Source organism: Budorcas taxicolor, chromosome 4, assembly GCF_023091745.1.
Source record: "Budorcas taxicolor isolate Tak-1 chromosome 4, Takin1.1, whole genome shotgun sequence".
NCBI classification, from domain to species: domain Eukaryota; kingdom Metazoa; phylum Chordata; class Mammalia; order Artiodactyla; family Bovidae; genus Budorcas; species Budorcas taxicolor.
The window spans coordinates 32,548,927-32,569,325 of NC_068913.1; the positions used below are offsets into that span (position 1 = coordinate 32,548,927).

Sequence of the window (20,399 nt, forward strand, 5' to 3'; positions counted from 1 at the left end):
GACATCAGGCATGCAGCTTGCACTCTCCTATTGCTGACAGTCCTTCAGCTCTGCCATCTCCCACCTCCTCTCCATCCTCCAGTCAGTAACTCTTCTTTCCTATCCACTTGATACCAGCCCCTATATGCCAGTTGTTGTACTGTACTACTGTACTTCTGCAAAGTACTGTAAAATTTAAAATGTTTTCTTTTGTGTGTGTGTGTGTTTTTAATGTATCATTTGTGTGAAAAGTATTATAAACCTATTACAGTACAGTGATACATAGCCAATTGTGTTAGTTGGTAGACAGGCTAACTTTGTTGGACTTAGGAACCAATTGGACTGATGAATGTGCTCTCAAAATAGAATTCACTCATGTGTAGGGGACCTACTATATCTCCCTGTAACTCACTTTCTGTTATTCCTTTCCTCACTCATCTGCTCTGGTCACACTGGGCCACCTTCCATGAATTTACCACATATGCTCCAGCCTCAGGCCCTTTGCACTAGCTTTTTCCTCTGTCTTGAAGTGTTTTCACTTAGGACATAGTTGCCCCACTTACTTCCATCAACCAGCTCTTTGTTCAAACAGGAAGCAGATAAGGTGTTCTGGTATTCCCAGCTCTTAAAGAATTTTCCACAGTTTCTTGTGATCCACACAGCCAAAGGCTTTAGCATAGTCAGTGAAAGAGGAGTAGATATTTTTCTGGAATTCCCTTCCTTTTTCTGTTATCCAGTGGATGTTGGTGATTAGATCTCTGGTTCCTTTGCCTTTTCTAAATCCAGCTTGTACATTCTGGAAGTTCTTGGTTTATGTACTGTTGAAGCCTAGCTTGAAGGATTTTGAGCATTACTTTGCTAGCTTGTGAAATGAGTGCAATTGTATAGTAGTTTGAACATGGCATTGCCCTTCTTTGGAACTGGAATGAACGCTGACCTTTTCCAATCCTGTGGCCACCATCCTAATTTGCTGGTATATTGAGTGCAGCAGTTTCACATCATCATCTCTTAGGATTTGAAATAGCTCCACTGGAATTCCATCACCTCCACTAGCTTTGTTCGTAGTGATGCTTCCTAAGGCCCACTTGACTTCACACTTCAGGATGTCTGGCTCTAGGTGAGTGACCACACGTTCATGGTAATCTGGGTCTTTGGACCTTTTTTGTACAGTTTTGTGTATTCTTGCCACCTCTTCTTAATCTCTTCTGCTTCCGTTAGGTCTGTACTGGTTCTGTCCTTTATCGTGCCCATACTTGCATGAAATATTCCCTTGGTATCTCCAATTTTCTTGAAAAGACCTCTAGTCTTTCCCATTCTATTGTTTCCCTCTGTTTCTTTGAATTGTTCACTTAAGGAGGCCTTCTTATCTCTCTTTGCTATTCTCTGAAACTCTGCATTCAGGTGGATATATCTTTCCCTTTCTCCTTTGCCTTTTGCGTCTCTTCTTTTCTCAGCTATATGTAAGACCTCCTCAGACCACCACTTTGCCTTCTTGCATTTCTTTTTCTTGGGAGTGGTTTTGATCACCACCTCCTATACAAAGCTATGAACCTCTGTTCATAGTTCTTCAGGTACTCTGTCTATCAGATCTAATCCCTTGAATCTATTTGTCACTTCCACTATACTCATAAGGGATTTGATTTATGCCATACGTGAATGGTCTATTGATTTTCCCTACTTTCATCAATGTAAGTCTGAATTTGGCAATAAGGAGTTCATGATCTAAGCCACAGTCAACTCCCTGTCTTGTTTTTGCTGACTGTATAGAGCTTCTCCATCTTTTGCTGCAAGGAGTATAATCAGTCTGATTTTTGTATTGACCATCTGGTGATGTCCATGTGTAGAGTTCTCTCTTATGTTGTTGGAAGAGGGTGTTTACTATGACCAGTGTGTTCTCTTGGCAAAACTCTATTATCCTTTGACCTGCTTCATTTTGTACTCCAATGCCAAATTTGCCTATTATGCCAGGTAACGCTTGACTTTCTATTTTGCATTCCAATCCCCTCTGATGAAAAGGACATCTTTTTTTGGGTATTAGTTCTAGAAGGTCTTGAGGTCTTCATATAACCATTGGACTTCGGCTTCTTCGGCATTAGTAGTTGGGAAATAGAAGTGGGTTACTGTGATGTTGAATGGTTTATCTTGGAAACAAACAGATTATTTGTTCTTTTTGATATTGCACCCAAATGCTGACATGCCTTTGCTGTGACTCTTAAATAATATTTACTGTATAAGTATTTACTTGGTAAAGAATCCACCTGCAATGCAGGAGATCTGGGTTCAATCCCTGGGTTGGGAAGATCCTCTGGAAGAGGAAATGACAACCCACTCCAGTATTCTTGCCTGGAGAATCCCATAGACAGAGGAGCCTGATGGGCAACCCACGGGGTCGCAAAGAGTCGGACATGACTGAGCGACTAAGCACACACTGTGTTTCAGACTCTCTTGTTGTTTGTGAGGGCTACTCCATTCCTTCTAAGGGATCCTTGCCCACAGAAGTAGATATAATTGTCATCTGAATTAAATTTGCCCATTCCCATCCATTTCAGTTCACTGATTGCTAAAATGTCAGTGTTCTCTCTTGCCTTCTCCTGTTTGACCACTCTAATTTACCTTGATTCATGGACCTAACATTCCAGATTCCTATGCAATATTGTTCTTTACAGCATCGGACACATTACTTTCACCACCAGATACATCCACAACTGGGCATCATTTACACTTTGGCTCAGCCTCTTCATTCTTTTTGGAGTTATTTCTCCACTTTTTCCCAGTAGCATATTGGACACCTACCAACCAGGCACACTGCTCTTCTGGTGTCATATCTTTTCACCTTTTCATACTGTTCATGGGTGTCTCAAGGCAAGAATACTACAAATTCCTAGATGTGATTACAACCTTTATACCTCAGCATGCCTCATTCTACTCTATTTTTTCCACTACAGCATTTATTACTTGGTAATACATTGCTTTGTTATGGTTAACATCTTTCCTCTCCCCCAGAAAAAATGTAAGATCCATGGAAGCAAGTAGTTTGTGTATTTTGTTCACTACTCTATCCTAGAATGGTGCCTGGAACATTGTAGATGTTCAGTGTTTTTTTTCATTGAGAGATAATTTATACACCTTAAGACTCACCCATTTAAAGCATACAATTCAGTGGTGGTTAGTGTAGTCACACAGCTGTGCGGCTGTCATCACAGTCCATTCTAGAGCATTTTCACCATTCTCAATGTAAACCTCATACCCATTAGCTGTCACCCACAATCCCCCAGTCCTTACTGGACAGAGATAACCATTAATCTATTTCATGTATCTATAAATTTGCCTGTTCTGAACATTTCATATGAATGAACACATGTGATATTTTATGACTGACTTCTTTCACTTAGCTTGTTTTTAAGATTCATCCATGATATAACCTGTATCAGTATTTTATCCCTTTCTGTGACTGGATAATAGTCCTTATTATTGGAACATAAATGTGGATATATCACATTTCATTTATCCATTCATCCATTGATGGTCATTTGGGTTATTTCTACTTTTTTATCATTATGAATAATGTGGCTATAAACAGTTGAATTATTCATGTACAAGTTTTTGTGTGTGGACACGTTTTATTTCTCTTTGATATATACCTAGGAGTGGAATTTTCTGAGTTGTATGGTAACTCTGTATTTAATCTTTGACAAACTACCAGCCTATCAGTACATATTTTAGAATAAATGTATGCTTAAATGTGTATTTCAGATCAGTAGGGGAAGTAATAGATTATTCAATAAATGGTGATAGCACAACTCACCAACCATTTGGGCTGAAATATAGTTTTGCTCTCCTTTATGGTTTCATGGGAAATAAAAAGAGTTCCAAATGATTTAAGTATTAGAATGTTAAATAACTTAAAATGTAGATGAACTGTACAGTTATGAATCAGAAATTATAAATAAACATTATAGAATTAGTGAGGGGCCATATTATAACCCCCATGTAACAAGCTGAGAAAAGAAATGTGAACTTAATCCTAACCATGGGCAGTCATTGAAGGATTTCAAGCAGGTCTATGACATGATCAGTATTATCCATTTGAAAAGCTCACACTGGCCACCAAAAAGCAGTGACTTGGAGGGGAAAGAGACTCTTGTTGCCGGTTAAGAGTGATAGCCTAGAAGACAATGAACCGAGCACAGTGATGACAGTGGATGTGACAAGCAGAAGAGTGATTGCAGAGGAAGCAAGGAGGAAGAGCTGATGAAACAAGGTAAGGGCTGATGGGGAGAAAGTAAATTTATGCAGCTGCCACTCCCTCAGATTAAAATCATTTTAGGAGAAACCATGAAGAGTTTGGTTTTGAGGTGTCTCTAAAACATACAAGTGTCAATAACCAGTAGAAAACTGGACAAGAGCATTACTGGGTGAGAGTGAGATTTGGGAGTCACTGATGTATAGATAGTTCTTGAAACTACACGTGGTAAGATCACCTAGAGAAGATGTTTAGAGCGAAGTGAGCAGAGTCAGTGCTGACATGTAAGTAGGAAGTTGAGGAAGATGAAGAAGGTGCAGTCAAAGACTGGAGAAGCCCAAGGCAAGAGTGGTATCATAGGAGGTAAGAGTATAAAGATGGGGATACTCAGTGATGCCAAAGCCATAGGGACAAGTGAGAGAGTAGCTAGGAACTAAAAGTGTCATCAGACTTGGAAGTATGAAAGTCTTTTCTGACCTCAAGGGTGTAATGAGCCAGAAGCAGATTGCACTGAGTTATACAGGAAGTAGGCAGAAAAGATAGGCTATTCTTGTAGGAATTTGCTTTGAAGAGGAGGAGATAAACAGAAGCGCCTGGTTGAGACATGAAGCTAAGTGAAGGGTTGTTTTGTTTTGTGGGTTTTTTGTTTGTTTTTTTTTTATGAGTAAGACTAGAACACATTTCTAGTCTTTCAGAGAAGGAGTGGAAAAGGAATTACTGATGGTAAAACAGGGAAGAGGTCTGATCCATCAGGAACTAGCAAGAAGGGATAAGAATAGAGGAAAAGGGAATGACTTTCAGGTAGAAGAAGCAAGACTCCTTGAACTTAGTTGGAGGGAAGGAGAGAACAGGGGACATAGGCAGGCAGAAATGCTGATAGAAAGAAAGTTGTAGTTGTAGCTGTTGGTCTGGCTTCTCTTCAGGAAGCAGGAAATTGCAGTGCTAATCAGCCAAAGATAAGAAAATTGAAATGAGAATGTAAGGAGAGTGGCAAAAAACATCACAAAGTATCCATTGAAGGCAATCGGAGAATAGATGTTAAAGCCTTGCCAAGCACCTCTGAGAAGCCAAAGTAGAATTTGGAAAAGATAAATTTGTAGTCACAGTAATAGAGCTTTCATCAGCAATACTCACAGTCTGGGACCAAAAGGGAGAGGACAAGAGTTACTTCAGCCAGGGTATACAGGGTGATAGGCAGATAAGCCAGAAGGAAAAGAAGGCAGGGAAGTTCATGTGATGGTCCGAAGAACAATTAAGGAATGGAAGGTTCTATTTTAGGTTCGGCAGAGATGTGAGTGTAGTTGACAGTTAGTGGTTAAATATATGGTACAGTTTCTCAATAGATTTACCATATAATCCAACCTGGCTGGGGAATCTACTAGCCAAAGGAAATAAAAGCAAGGGCTCAGGTAAGTCTACATTTGTTCACAACAGCATTATTCAGAAATAGCCAAAAGATGGAAGAAATCCAGATGTCCATCAACAGATGAATGGAAAAAGAAAATATGGCATATACATACCATGAAATATTATTCAGTGTTAAAAAGGAAGGAAGTTTTGACACATTGCAACATGGATGAATCTCGTAGATGTTATGCCAAGGGAAATAAATCAGTCATAAAAGGACGAATATTGTGTGATTCCACTTATATGACGTACCTAGAATACTCAGTTTCATAAAAAAAGAGAGTATTGTGGTGGTTGCTAGGGTCTGGGGGGAGTGAATAATGGGAGTTATTGTTTAATGAGTATGGGTTTCAACTTGGGAAGGTGAAAAAATTTTGGAGATGGATTGTAATGGTGATTGCACAACAGTGTAAATGTACTTACTATAACTGAAGTAATATTACTATAACTGTACACTTCAAAATGATTAGGATGACAAATTTTATAATACAGTTGTTTTGCCACAGTGAAAAATATGTGGTGGATAAAAGACCTGATATCTTAATACTGTTGATTAGAGCCAATATTGTTTCCAGAGGTGTGAGAAGAGGTATATATAATCATGGTTTAACAATTGGGTATTAGAAGCTTAGGTTTCATGAAATAATTTCAGATTATTATAAGGAAAACATCTATTTCTGCTTTATTGACTATGCCAAAGCCTTTGACTGTGTGGATCACAATCAACTGTGGAAAATTCTGAGAGAGATGGGAATACCAGACCACCTGACCTGCCTCTTGAGAAATCTGTATGCAGGTCAGGAAGCAACAGTTAGAACTGGACATGGAATAACAGACTGGTTCCAAATAGGAAAAGGCTATATATTGTCACCCTGCTTATTTAACTGATATGCAGAATACATCATGAGAAACGCTGGACTGGAAGAAACACAAGCTGGAATCAAGATTGCCAGGAGAAATATTAATAACCTCAGATATGCAGATGACACCACCCTTATGGAAGAAAGTGAAGAGGAACTAAAAAGCCTCTTGATGAAAGAGGAGAGTGAAAAAGTTTGCTTAAAGCTCAACATTCAGAAAACGAGATCATGGCATCCGGTCCCATCACTTCCTGGGAAATAGATGGGAAAACAGTGGGAACAGTGTCAGACTTTATTTTTGGGGGCTCCAAAGTCACTGCAGATGGTGACTGCAGCCATGAAATTAAAAGACGCTTACGCTTTGGAAGGAAAGTTATGACCAACCTAGACAGCATATTCAAAAGCAGAGACATTACTTTGCCGACTAAGGTCCGTCTAGTCAAGGCTATGGTTTTTCCTGTGGTCATGTATGGATGTGAGAGTTGGAGTGTGAAGAAGGCTGAGCGCCGAAGAATTGATGCTTTTGAACTGTGGTGTTGGAGAAGACCCTTGAGAGGGACTTCTCCAAGGGACTGCAAGGAGATCAGCCCTGGGATTTCTTTGGAAGGAATGATGCTAAAGCTGAAGCTCCAGTACTTTGGCCACCTCATGCGAAGAGTTGACTCATTGGAAAACACATGTAAGAATTAAAGATTTTAAAATTAAAAAAAAATAAAAATGAAAAAAAAAAAAAAAAAAAAAAGGAAAAGACTCTGATGCTGGGAGGGATTGAGGGCAGGAGGAGAAGGGGACGACAGAGGATGAGATGGCTGGATGGCATCACTGACTTGGTGGACGTGAGTCTGAGTGAACTCCAAAGAGTTGGTGATGGACAGGGAGGCCTGGCATGCTGTGATTCATGGGGTCGCAAAGAGCTGGACACGACTGAGCAACTGAACTGAACTGATAAGGTCTGGAACAGCATCTTTCATCTAAAGAAGGAGATTGGCAGACTTCCCCAGTGGCCCACTGAGTTTCCACTGCAGGGGGCATAGGTTCAGTCCCTAGAGAGGAAACCAAGATTCCACATGCTGTGTGACTTGGCCAAAAAAATTTTTAATAAGTTTTAAAAAGGAGATAGTATAGTACCCTGCCAAAACATATCAGCATTTTTTAGTGTGGAGGATGTGCAAGAGAGGCGAGGGATGGGGTGTCATCCCAGCTGGTTCTGGCATCTTCCTCTCACCTTGCCTCATGAATATAGTAAAGTTGCGGGATATAAAATCAACACACAGAAATATCTTGCATTCCTATACACTAATAATGAGAAAGTAGAAAAAAAGAAATTAAGGAAACAATTCCGTTCACCATTGCAACGAAAAGAATAAAATACTTGGGAATTTATCTACCTAAAGAAACTAAAGACCTATATATAGAAAACTATAAAACACTGATGAAAGAAATCAAAGAGGACACTAATAGATGGAGAAATATACCATGTTCATGGATTGGAAGAATCAATATAGTGAAGAAGAGTATACTACCCAAAGCAATCTACAGATTCAGTGCAATTCCTATCAAGCTACCAGTGGTATTTTTCACAGAGCTAGAACAAATAATTTCACAATTTGTATGGAAATACAAAAAACCTCAAATAGCCAAAGCAATCTTGAGAAAGAAGAATGGAACTGGAGGAATCAACCTGCCTGACTTCAGGCTCTACTACAAAGCCACAGTCATCAAGACAGTATAGTACTGGCACAAAGACAGAAATATAGATCAATGGAACAAAACAGAAAGCCCAGAGATCAATCCACACACCTATGGACACCTTATCTTTGACAAAGGAGGCAAGAATATACAATGGAGAAAAGACAATCTCTTTAACAAGTGGTGCTGGGAAAACTGGTCAACCACTTGTAAAAGAATGAAACTAGAACACTTTCTAACACCATACACAAAAATAAACTCAAAATGGATTAAAGATCTAAAGGTAAGACCAGAAACTATAAAACTCCTAGAGGAGAACATAGGCAAAACACTCTCCAACATACATCACAGCAGGATCCTCTATGATCCACCTCCCAGAATACTGGAAATAAAAGCAAAAATAAACAAATGGGATCTAATTAAAATTAAAAGCTTCTGCACAACAAAGGAAACTATAAGCAAGGTGAAAAGACAGCCTTTGGAATGGGAGAGAATAATAGCAAATGAAGCAACTGACAAACATCTAATCTCAAAAATATACAAGCAACTCCTGCAGCTCAATTTCAGAAAAATAAATGACCCAATCAAAAACTGGGCCAAAGAACTAAATAGACATTTCTCCAAAGAACACATACAGATGGCTAACAAACACGTGAAAAGATGCTCAACATCACTCATTATTAGAGAAATGCAAATCAAGACCACAATGAGGTACCATTTCACACCAGTCAGAATGGCTGCAATCCAAAAGTCTGCAAGCAATAAATGCTGGAGAGGGTGTGGAGGAAAGGGAACCCTCTTACACTGATGGTGGGAATGCAAACTAATACAGCCACTATGGAGAACAGTGTGGAGTTTCCTTAAGAAACTGGAACTAGAACTGCCTGATGACCCAGCAATCCCACTGCTGGGCATACACACCTAGGAAACCAGAATTGAAAGAGACACATGTACCCCAATGTTCATTGCAGCACTGTTTATAATAGCAGGACATGGAAACAACCTAGATGTCCATCAGCAGACGAATGGATAAGAAAGCTGTGGTACATATACACAGTGGAGTATTACTCAGCCATTAAAAAGAATACATTTGAATCAGTTCTAATGAGGTGGATGAAACTGGAGCCGATTATACAGAGTGAAGTAAGCCAGAAAGAAAAACACCAATACAGTATACTAACACATATATATGGAATTTAGAAAGGTGGTAATGATAACCTTGTATGCGAGATAGCAAAAGAGACACAGATGTAAAGAACAGACTTTTGGACTCTGAGGGAGAGGGAGAGGGTGGGATGACTTGGGAGAATGGCATTGAAACATGTATACTATCATGTAAGAAACGAATCGCCAGTCTAGGTTTGATGCAGGATACAGGAGGCTTGGGGCTGGTGCACTGGGGTGACCCAGAGGGATGATATGGGAGGGGAGGTGGGAGGGGGGGTTCATGGTTGGGAACTCATGTACACCTGTGGTGGATTCATGTCTATGTATGGCAAAACCAATACAGTATTGTAAAGTAAAAGGAAATAAAATGAATTCAAAACAAAACAAAAAGGAAATGCAGAGCTTTCGCGTGAAGGGCGTCAAGGCTGGAGAGTGGATTCGACATGTCTATGAGCACTGAGGTAGTCACAGATTGGCAGCCAAACTTGGAGAGTGAGAAGGACCAATAGCTAAGGCTTTCGGATGAGGAGGATACATAGAGCAGTGTATGACTGGACTCCATGAGCCTCAAATGTGTCTCTTTTTACTTAAGGATAGAAGAGCTGTGGGGTCTTGGAATGACGTGCAGGGGAGTAAGAAGAGTGACCACTGTTAGCGCTACATGCTTTTTCAGTAATAGGAATACTAAGAAAATGGAAAATCTACTTGAGAAAGCCCTCAAGGAAAATGAGACCCTAGGGGCAATGGTTCTTGGACTTCCAGCTTCATATTTAAATCATGTGGGAGTGAACTTTTAAAACATACTGATGCCAGTGGAAGTTGGATCATTAGAGATGGGGTGGTATTGGCAGCTTTGAAAGCTCTCTTGTGATTCTGCTATACAGCCTGGGGTTGAGAGGCCATGTCCTAGGAAAGAGCTGGGTTTGGGTTGAGACAAGCAGGTAGAGGGAGAAAGTAAGAGAGTTTGACCCAAATAAGACTAGGAGATCACGAGAGCTGTGGGAACAGTTGTCAGGAAGTGCTGCAATGGGGCCATGAGTTTGGAGGATGGCAAGGGGTGGTAACTGAAAAGGACAGGGACAGTAGGCATATGTGACCTTGAGGGTACAAATAAAATTGTTACCCAAAATTGTTTCCATCCAAAGCCATTATCTGCTGGGCAGACAAATGAAGACCTGGCCAAGTTCAAGGAGGCATTTGCACTCCACTCATTAATCTGACCTAGCAGTTTATAGACAGACAAATACATGGAATTACTATACATGGAGTTAACAAAGTCTCAGCGTCCTAAGCAAAAAAGAGGGAGGGAGAGACCTACTTTGCAGAATTCCTGTAAGAGTTAAGTGAGGCAAGGCGCAGAGCAAACGTATATGAGTAAATTTTGTAAACACTTAAAACTTTAAAAATACCACTTGTTCTGTTAACTGGGAGTCTTACCTCATCAGGAAGTTCCCTTTTATCCTTTTAAATATGCCCCGGGATCAGTTCCCAGAGGATTCTGATTGGCATTTGGTGTTAGGATTAGTCCAGTTTGGCTCAGGATGTGTGCTTCCTTCCAGCCTGCTTCTCTCTAGTAAAAGCTTCTTAGGAAGGGAGCCTCTTTCCTCCTCCTCTCTTTTTTTAAGCTCCATCTTGACTGACAGCATGTTGCACTATTTAATGAAGCAATTAGATACTGACTTGCTAGGCTGACTTTGAACTCCCTCTTTGCTCTTGGTTTCTGAACTAATATTCTTTTCTGTATACTCCTTCAAGGAATTCTGCCAAGAAGAGTGGATTAAAAAGATATATATGAATTGAGGTTTATTTTCCCCAGTGTAAACTTAGGTGAAAACTTACTGTGAAAGTGATAACCATATTGTTAACTATTAGATTTTTTTATGAAAAAAATTTCTGTGTAGTCATACAAATACCTGCCTATTTGAACATAATACTATAAAGCAAATATCCTAAACTTTGTTTCTAAAATTTTAAGTCTCAAAGTATTTTATAGTATTTATGATAATCTTTAGTGTGAGTTACCTGCTTTGTTTTGCCTACTATTGGATTGGCCAAAAATTTCCTTCAGGTTTTTTTGTAACATCTTATGGAAAAACTCAGATGAACCTTCTGGCCAACCCAGTAGGTTAAAGTGGCCATTAAAAAAGGGAAACTCGCTTTCATCCCCTGCACTGTGCTATGTACACAGTAGGTGCTCAAACAATGCAAACTATTGAATTCAGATACAAGATCTATATGTGTGCCTTCTGTTACTCCTTAATGCTTCAAAAATTAATATTATCTTAAGCCTCCAGTTGTTTCAAATTGTTTGTATTAATTAGAAGGTAAGAAATAAAAGCTACTGAGCTCTTGCTAACAGGAGAATGCTTGTGTCTTTAAGGAACCTGTGTGTGGCATCAGATATCAAGGTTTGTTGTTCCTGGTACTAGGAGAGAGATTTTGATATATTTATAAGATAACATTGTCAAGAACAATAGGCATTTTATGCTAACTTTTCCTGTACTAACCTCACAGTGCATCCCAACTTCACTGCGGGAATTCTTCCAGCATTCTGTTTGCTGAAGCTCTGTGGGCAACCAAGAAGTCAGACACCTACTGCCCCGTTCCAGCCTCCCCTGGCTGCTTCAGCCAGGTCGGGCTGTTACTGCCCTCTCTTGTGGAGCCGTGTTTCCCTGTTGGTCCCCCGACCCAGCCAGGGAACTAGCTCTTTACTCATCTCCCTGAGTCTCCAGATGTATGTAGGAGGTGCTTAGTAAATGTTTGGTGATTGATGACCAAGCAAACAAATTCCATAATAAATTCCGTTCTATAATCTTGCTTATTTTTTTTCAAATGGAGTCCACTTTGTAAAAAACTGATCCTTACCTTTAAAATAGATTTCTCCTCCTTTCTCTCTCTTTTAAAGGAAACAACTTCCCACTTTCTTTTTTGTCCTTTTTTTATTGAAGCATATTTGATTTTCAATATTGTTTAAGGTATACAGCAAAATGATTCAGTTATGTATTTGTATTTTTTCAGATGATTTTCTGTAGGTTATTATAAGATATTGAATATTATATCCTAGATTATACAGGAAATCCCAGTTGCTTATCTATTTTACCCTGAACCCCTAATTTATCCCTTCTACCAGCAACTCCCTACTTTTCAATGCTCCTCCTGGTGGCTCAGATGGTAAAGAATCTACCTGCAATGCAGGAGGCCCAGGTTTGATCCCTGGATCAGGAAGATTCCCTGGAGAAGGGAATGGCTGCCCACTCCAGTATTCTTGCCTGGAGAATTCCATGGACAGAGCGGGTCTACAGTCCATGGGGTCAAAAAGAATCAAACATGACTGAGCAGCTAACATTTTTACTTTTTTCACTGTCACACTGAAAACAATTCCCTCTCAGAGGAGAGGCTGAGTCAGGGTTGCTGGGCAACCACAGGCTGATGGAGTGCCAGTGGACCGAATACATTCCACGAAGCCACCCCAGACAGAGAAGTCATTTCTCTGTAGTGTTGCTCTATAGAAAAAGATGAAATGCCTAAGCAAAAGAGTGCATTTTAGTATTGCTGATGTGGGGTGATTACTCCATTAGGCGAATACATTTCTGTTGTCCTGCCATACTTCCTGGAGTCTAAATTTCACTCACCTTGTTTGGGTTGCTGTAGGTGTGTGTAGAAGGTTAAGTGCCTTTCACTTGAAGCCAGATGGATGCGGTAACAAACCAGAGGTTGAATGCTGCAGTTGACAGAATTCTGAGATATACCCTAGACTTACTGGGTTGAGTTGTATTTTGTAATGAGAGTTTTGTTTGGCTTTTGAGAGTTACAGGAGAATTCGTATGTGTTCGCTTGGCTTTGGTCTATTGTTTTTTTGTCTGTCTGCTCCTCTGGCGGTTTATTGCCTGACTCTGATTCTCAAGGTCTCCATCCCAATAACTGAAGGCCTGGATGTGATTGCCATGTTGACGGATGATGCCACCATTGCCACCTGGAATAACGAAGGACTGCCCAGTGACAGGATGTCCACAGAGAACGCCGCTATCCTGATGCACTGTGAGCGCTGGCCCCTGATGATCGACCCCCAGCAGCAAGGGATTAAGTGGATCAAGAACAAATATGGGACTGACCTGAAAGTCACACACTTGGGCCAGAAAGGGTATGTGAAATCTGAAGGGTTGATTCTCTGTTGAGCTGCTGGAAATGGGTTTCATTTTTATCAAGTCCTGGCATTTCTTAGACCTCTCTGCCACTTTGGAATGTGATTATTTGGTACAACTTGTTTATCTGCCTACTCACATAAAGGATCTCTGTGGAAAAGGTGTTCACGTTGGGTGGCGTGCATCCACTTACCTGAAGAAGTTAGTTGGAAGGTTAGAACACGCACTGCATGTGAGAGGAGAGTTTTCCTATGGCCAAGAATGGAAATATGATGCATTGTAATCCTTCTTTAGGATTTTGTCATACGGTAACCCAAGAATTGTCAACTGCCCCATAGGCTTAATGAGGTTTCCAGTTACATTGCTAAATATGTACTTTGCCTACAATGGTGCTTTAACCCAGCTCAGTTCCCAAGGTTGAGTGCCTGAAGATAATTTTTTTACTCAAGCTTTGCATATCACTTTTGAGAACTGAATCTGCTCTGAGATTTTCTGTCACTCGGTTGGCATGACAGTGTTTTCTGATAAGTACAGAGCTGTCTTGTATGTAGTTGGTCTTCAGTTATTGCCAAATAAGAAATTTTAGACTTACTTATACTTCATTTTACCCCTCCATCATTTTTTGACATGTAAAATGAAATAAGGAATGTCTGCAGTTGTGCAGATAAATGGCCTCCTTGCTGATCTGAATACTTAGAGGAAATTATTTTTCAAGGCAAAAGACTATTTTTGGAGAGTGGCAGTGAAATTGAATGGTAGTTCTCTACATGACTGATTCTAAACGTTTAAAAAAATGAAAATTTGATAAAACCACAAAGCATTTAATCTGAATTTTTTTTCAAAAGAGGACCTGTTGAAATAATTTAAATTTATAATGTTTGGGTGCATGCTAAGTCACTTCAGTCATGTCCGACTCTGCGACCCCATGGGCTGTAGCCCGCCAGTCTCCTCCATCTATGGGATTCTCCAGACAAGAATGCTGGAGTGATTTGTGTTTGGGTAGGTTCTATTTATTTTTACCATGATTACCGTCAAAAGTAATTTACACATGGACTTATTAGTTCACACTACTGAATTTCATTTTGGAACATATAACTGAAATTGATCTCAATCTAATCTTCAATTTCCATATATTTTAGTTGAAGAAAATACTACTTTATAAAACAGTTTTCTCTAAATCCCATTTAAAATGTTTACATTAAACTAAATATAATTGAACATAAATAATTTTGAATACTTTCCCTATGCTTATTTACATTTTTCCTTGATTCTGACTGAATTTTAAGGTTTTTGAATGACATTGAAACTGCTTTGGCCTTTGGAGATGTCATCTTAATTGAAAACCTTGAGGAAACAATAGATCCAGTCCTTGATCCATTGCTTGGTAGGAACACAATTAAAAAGGGAAAGTAAGTATTATTGAATAATAATTTTGTTATTAAAAATAATCTTAAGATGATTTTTGATGTGTGTTTTGCACTACACATGAGTTTGATCATCAGCTTCTATTTCATGGCCTCCTAATCAAATGTAATATATTGAAATATTCTTTTGTAATAATTTTATTTATTTATTTTTTATGACTGTGCTGAGTCTTCGTCACTGTGTGGGCTTTTCTTTAGTTGCAGCGAGCAAGGGCTGCTCTCTAGTTGGGGTACGTGGGCTTCTCATTGAGGTACCTTCTCCTTTTGTGGAGCATGAACTCTGGGGCGTGTGGGCTCAGGAGTTGCAGGTCCTGGGCTCCAGATCACACACTCGATAGTTGTGGCACACAGGCTTACTTGCTGCACTGCATGTCTGATCCTCCTAGACCAGGAATTGAACCCATGGCTGCAGGTGAATTCTTTACCACTGAACCACCAAGGAAGTCCTATTGAAATATTCTTGGTGATATTTCTGAGTTTCCATTCCAAGGCTCCTACAGTCCAAGACCAAAGCAAACTTGACATGATCCATATGTTCAAGCTATTTTTTTGGTAGACTGAGATTCATGTTACCCAATTCTTGATTTATAGACCCCAATAATGCATTGTCACAAATGTGAGAATATTTGCTCCTTTATTACTTCATACTAGTGTTTTTCTACCCTCAGTACTTTGGAAAACATCTTTAATATATTTGCCTCAAATGCATATCACTTGTAGCCTTATTTTTTTTTTTTTTTTTGGCCAAAGTACTGGAGCTTCAGCTTTTTTTTTTTTTTTTAATATTTTATTTTATTTTTTTTAATTTTAAAATCTTTAATTCTTACATGTGTTCCCAAACATGAACCCCCCTCCCACCTCCCTCCCCATAACATCTCTGTGGGTCATTCCCATGCACCAGCCCCAAGCATGCTGTATCCTGTGTCAGACATAGACTGGTGATTCAATTCTTACATGATAGTATACATGATAGAATGCCATTCTCCCAAATCATCCCACCCTCTCCCTCTCCCTCTGAGTCCAAAAGTCCGTTATACACAGCTGTGTCTTTTTTCCTGTCTTGCATACAGGGTCGTCATTGCCATCTTTCTAAATTCCATATATATGTGTTAGTATACTGTATTGGTGTTTTCCTTTCTGGCTTACTTCACTCTGTATAATCGGCTCCAGTTTCATCCATCTCATCAGAACTGAGTCAAATGAATTCTTTTTAACGGCTGAGTAATACTCCATTGTGTATATGTACCACAGCTTTCTTATCCATTCATCTGCTGATGGACATCTAGGTTGTTTCCTTGTCCTGGCTATTATAAACAGTGCTGCGATGAACATTGGGGTACATGTGTCTCTTTCAATTCTGGTTTCCTCGGTGTGTATGCCCAGCAGTGGGATTGCTGGGTCATAAGGTAGTTCTATTTGCAATTTTTTAAGGAATCTCCACACTGTTCTCAGTGTTAGTTTCTAATGTACAGCAAAGTGAGTTAGCTTTTATGTATACATATAGCCCCTCTTTTTCTTGGATTTTCTTCCCCTTTAGGTCACCACAGAGCACTGAGTAGAGTTCCCTGAGGTATACAGTAGGTTATTATCTATTTTATACATAGTATCAATAGTGTATATATGTCAATACCAATCTCCCAATTTATTTCACCCCATCCCCATTGGTATCCATGTTTGTTCTCTACATCTGTTTCTCTATTTCTGTTTTGCAAATAAAATTATCTATACCATTTTTCTAGATTCCACATATATGCATTAATATACAGTATTTGTTTTTCTCTTTCTGACTTACTTCATTCTTTACACCAGTCTCTAGGTCCCTCCACAGCTCTGCAAATGGCACAATTTCAATCCTTTTTTATGGCTGAGTAATATTCCATTGTATATATGTACTACATCTTCTTTAAATTTCCTCTGTTGGACATTTAGATTGCTTCCATGTCCTGGCATTGTGAATAGTGCTGCAATGAACATTGAATTGTATGTGTCTTTGCAATTATGGTTTTCTCAGGGTATATGCCCAATAATGGGATTGCTGAGGAGATGGTGATGGACAGGGAGGCCTGGCGTGCTGCGATTCATGGGGTTGCAAAGAGTCAGACATGACTAAGCGACTGAACTGAGGGTATATGCCCAATAATGGGATTGCTGAGTGATATGATAATTCTGTTTTTAGTTTTTTAAGGAACCTCCATACTATTGTCCATAGTGGCTATATCAATTTACATTCCTACCAACAGTACCAGAGGGATCCCTTTTCTCCACATCCTCTCTAGCATTATTTTTTTTTTTGACGATGGCCATTCTGACCTGTGTGAGGAGATACTTTATTGTAGTTTTGATTTGCATTTGTCTAATGATTGGTGATGTTGAGTAACTTTTCACGTATTTGTTGACCATCTATATGTTTTCCTTAGATGTCTATTTAAGTATTCTGTCTATTTGTTGATTGGGTTGTTTGTTTTTTTATATTGAGCTACATGAGCTTTTTGTTTATTTTGGAGATTAATCATTTGTCAGTTGTTTCATTTGCAAATATTTTCTCCCATTCTAAGGGTTATCTTTTTGTCTTGTTTTTAGTTTCCTTTGCTGTGCAGAAACTTTTAAGTTTAATTAGGTCCCATTTGTTTATTTTTGTTTTTACTTGATTTACGCCAGAGGATGGGTCAAAAAAGATACTGCTGCAGTTTGTGCCAGAGAGTTTCCTTTCCTCTAAGAGTTTTAAACTATCTGGCCTTACATTCAGGTCTTTAATCCATTTTGAATTTACTTCATATTTGTAAAAACCTATTTTAAATCCACTTTTTTTTTTTGAAACTCAGCCTCATCCCAAGTCATAGCATCTACAAAATCATGTGTTTACTGTGATAGTTCTCTTTTTTCTTATATGTTTAAAATATATATATATATAGATAAACCATTAGGACAAAAAGGAATTCACTAGTGGATCCCTAAGAACATCCCCATACCAGCAGCAGTGGTAGACTGGGCACACTCTTGCTGAGACCTACATGATGTTCCAAGTGCTGCTGTTGCCCCGAGTGCCATCTCTCCATCACATCCTTCCAAGGACAGTGACACCATTACCCAGCAGGCAACATGTCACTCTGTAATTGTGTAAAAGGTCAGATCCAGTAGTTAAGTCCCTAACTGAGCCTGGGTGGGTTCACTGGAGACTGTGGCTGTGTCCAAAGCTCTCTGTGCCTCTTCCCTCATGAAACTAACATTGCCACGGCTTATTCCACTGAATTTCCTTCTCTTTTTTGTTGTTTTTCTTCACAGAGGTGTAATTTCAGAATTTCCCCAACACGTTTCTTCTTTGGCACCCACTCTCTGTCTCAAAGGTGTCTTGTCTCTCTTTTTATCACTGGATTATTCCTGTCAATTTAAAATGAAAATAGGTCTGCTTAAGGGTGACTAACTTCTATTTTGTAAAAAGTCTCTAACTGATTAGTGTTTATGATACAATTCACTAATTAAATCTATGTAAAGTGAGCGACAACTTATAATTGTTCAATAAACCAAAATTTACCTAGACATGCGTTTAGGAGAGTCTAATAAGACATTTGACAAACTGCAGCTCTGACATAAATAAAATTGTGGCCATATCTGATGTGTTAAACATACAGTGCAAAATCTTGGATGTCACTAAAGTGAAGTCCTTGTTATTAAGGTTCTGACACTATTATGAAGACAAAGAATTTTTGTCAGTGAAATACATATTCTCTTAGCTTTAACTTGAACCTTTGGTGACACAATTTAGGTGTAAGAAATTCTGTGTTTCTTTCTCTATCTTTATATATATATTTTTAAATGTTTATATGTGTATTTGGCTGTACCCAGTCTTAGTTGCAGCACATGGAAACTCTGACCTTGTTGTAGCAGGTGACATGTGGGATCTTTTAGTTTCAGCATTCAAGATCTTTAGTTTTGGATGCGAACTCTTAGCTGCATCATGTGGGACCTAGTTCCCTGACCAGGGATCGAACTCAGGCCTCCTGCATTGGAAGCATGAGTCTTAACCGCTAATCCACCAGGAAAGTCCCTATATATGTGTGTACATATTGATAATCTAAAACATCCAGAGACCAATAAATTTGAGTCCTGATTTTTTTCTCAGTATGGATATAGTTAACTATAAGAATCCCAGAGGATTTTTTTTTTTTGTATTTCAGAAATAAGTTATTTTACATAGAGCATCAAATTCTTTATCACAAAATATCATACCAGGGCAGTTTATTCCAAATTAATAATCTTTCCTGAATATGTGCTCTCTAAGAAAAGTTATGACCAACCTAGACTGCATATTAAAAAGCAGAGACATTACTTTGCCAAAAAGGGTCCGTCTAGTTAAGGCTGTGGTTTTTCCAGTAGTCATGTATGGATGTGAAAGTTGGGCTATAAAGAAAGCTGAGTGCCAAAGAATTGATGCTTTTGAACTGTGGTGTTGGAGAAGACTCTTGAGAGTCCCTTGGACTGCAAGGAGATCCAACCAGTCCATCCTAAAGGAAATCAGTCCTCAGTGTTCATTGGAAGGACTGATGTTAAAGCTGAAACTCCAGTACTTTGGCCACCTGATGTGAAGAGCTGACTCATTTGAAAAGACCTTGATGCTGGGAAAGATTGAACGCGGGAGGAGAAGGGGACGACAGAGGATGAAATGGTTGGATGGCATCACTGACTCAATGGACATGAGTTTGGGTAAACTTCCGGAGTTGGTGATGGACAGGGAGGCCTGGTGTGCTGCAGTCCACGGGGTTACAAAGAGTCGGACATGACTGAGTGACTGATCTGAACTGATTAGGCTTTATAGAATTGATCATGTCATTGTAGCTGTTTTTAAAAGTTGAAGAAAATTTTTAATGATCTGTAAGAATATAATAGAGTTTATTGCATGCAGTTGTTACTGTAACAATTCTAACTCCTAAACTCTTGCATAAGAGTGGCAACAACTACTTTTATGAAGGTAATGTTAGTTGTGTACCTCGAGTTTTCTTTAGATGTTTTTAAAGTTTTGTTATTCAGAGAATCTGAGTCCTTGCAGACTCTATCAGTCACTGAATAAGGCTTCTCTGAGAACTGCCAGAGGCAGGCCCTGTACTAGTGGCCAGTGATTCAGAACAGAAGGTACAGACCCTGCCCTTAAGGAAGCTACATGTCCTGAAGGGGAAGTCAGACCTATACACAGCACAAGTAATACATGCCGTGGATGTGGTGATGGAAGTATACATGATAGAGAATCATCTGCTCCGTGGTGGAGACTTGGAAAGACTTTGTATTACATTTACATTTAGTGTGAATCTTAATAGGTCATTGGGCATTTGTCAGACAAATGGGAGAAGAGAATTCTGGTACCAAGTAGTAAAACATACTAATTGGCCCAACAGCTTCGGGGAACTGAGATTAAGATTCACATATGTGGAGAGCCCCATTTTGGGGGAAAAGGTGTTTGGACTGAGAAAGGTGGGACTGGATTGTCAGGCCCCAG

General features: G+C 39.3%; 1 protein-coding gene across 1 annotated transcript in view; it reads left to right on the forward strand.

Annotated features, from left to right (window-relative positions):
* DNAH11 (dynein axonemal heavy chain 11) overlaps positions 1-20,399 on the forward strand; it is a 355,953-nt gene that overhangs the window by 253,710 nt on the left and 81,844 nt on the right. Inside the window, exons 64-65 of the mRNA XM_052639247.1 lie at positions 13,251-13,486; positions 14,774-14,896. Of these exons, the coding sequence (XP_052495207.1) occupies positions 13,251-13,486; positions 14,774-14,896 (359 nt within the window). The remainder of the gene's footprint in view (positions 1-13,250; positions 13,487-14,773; positions 14,897-20,399) is intronic.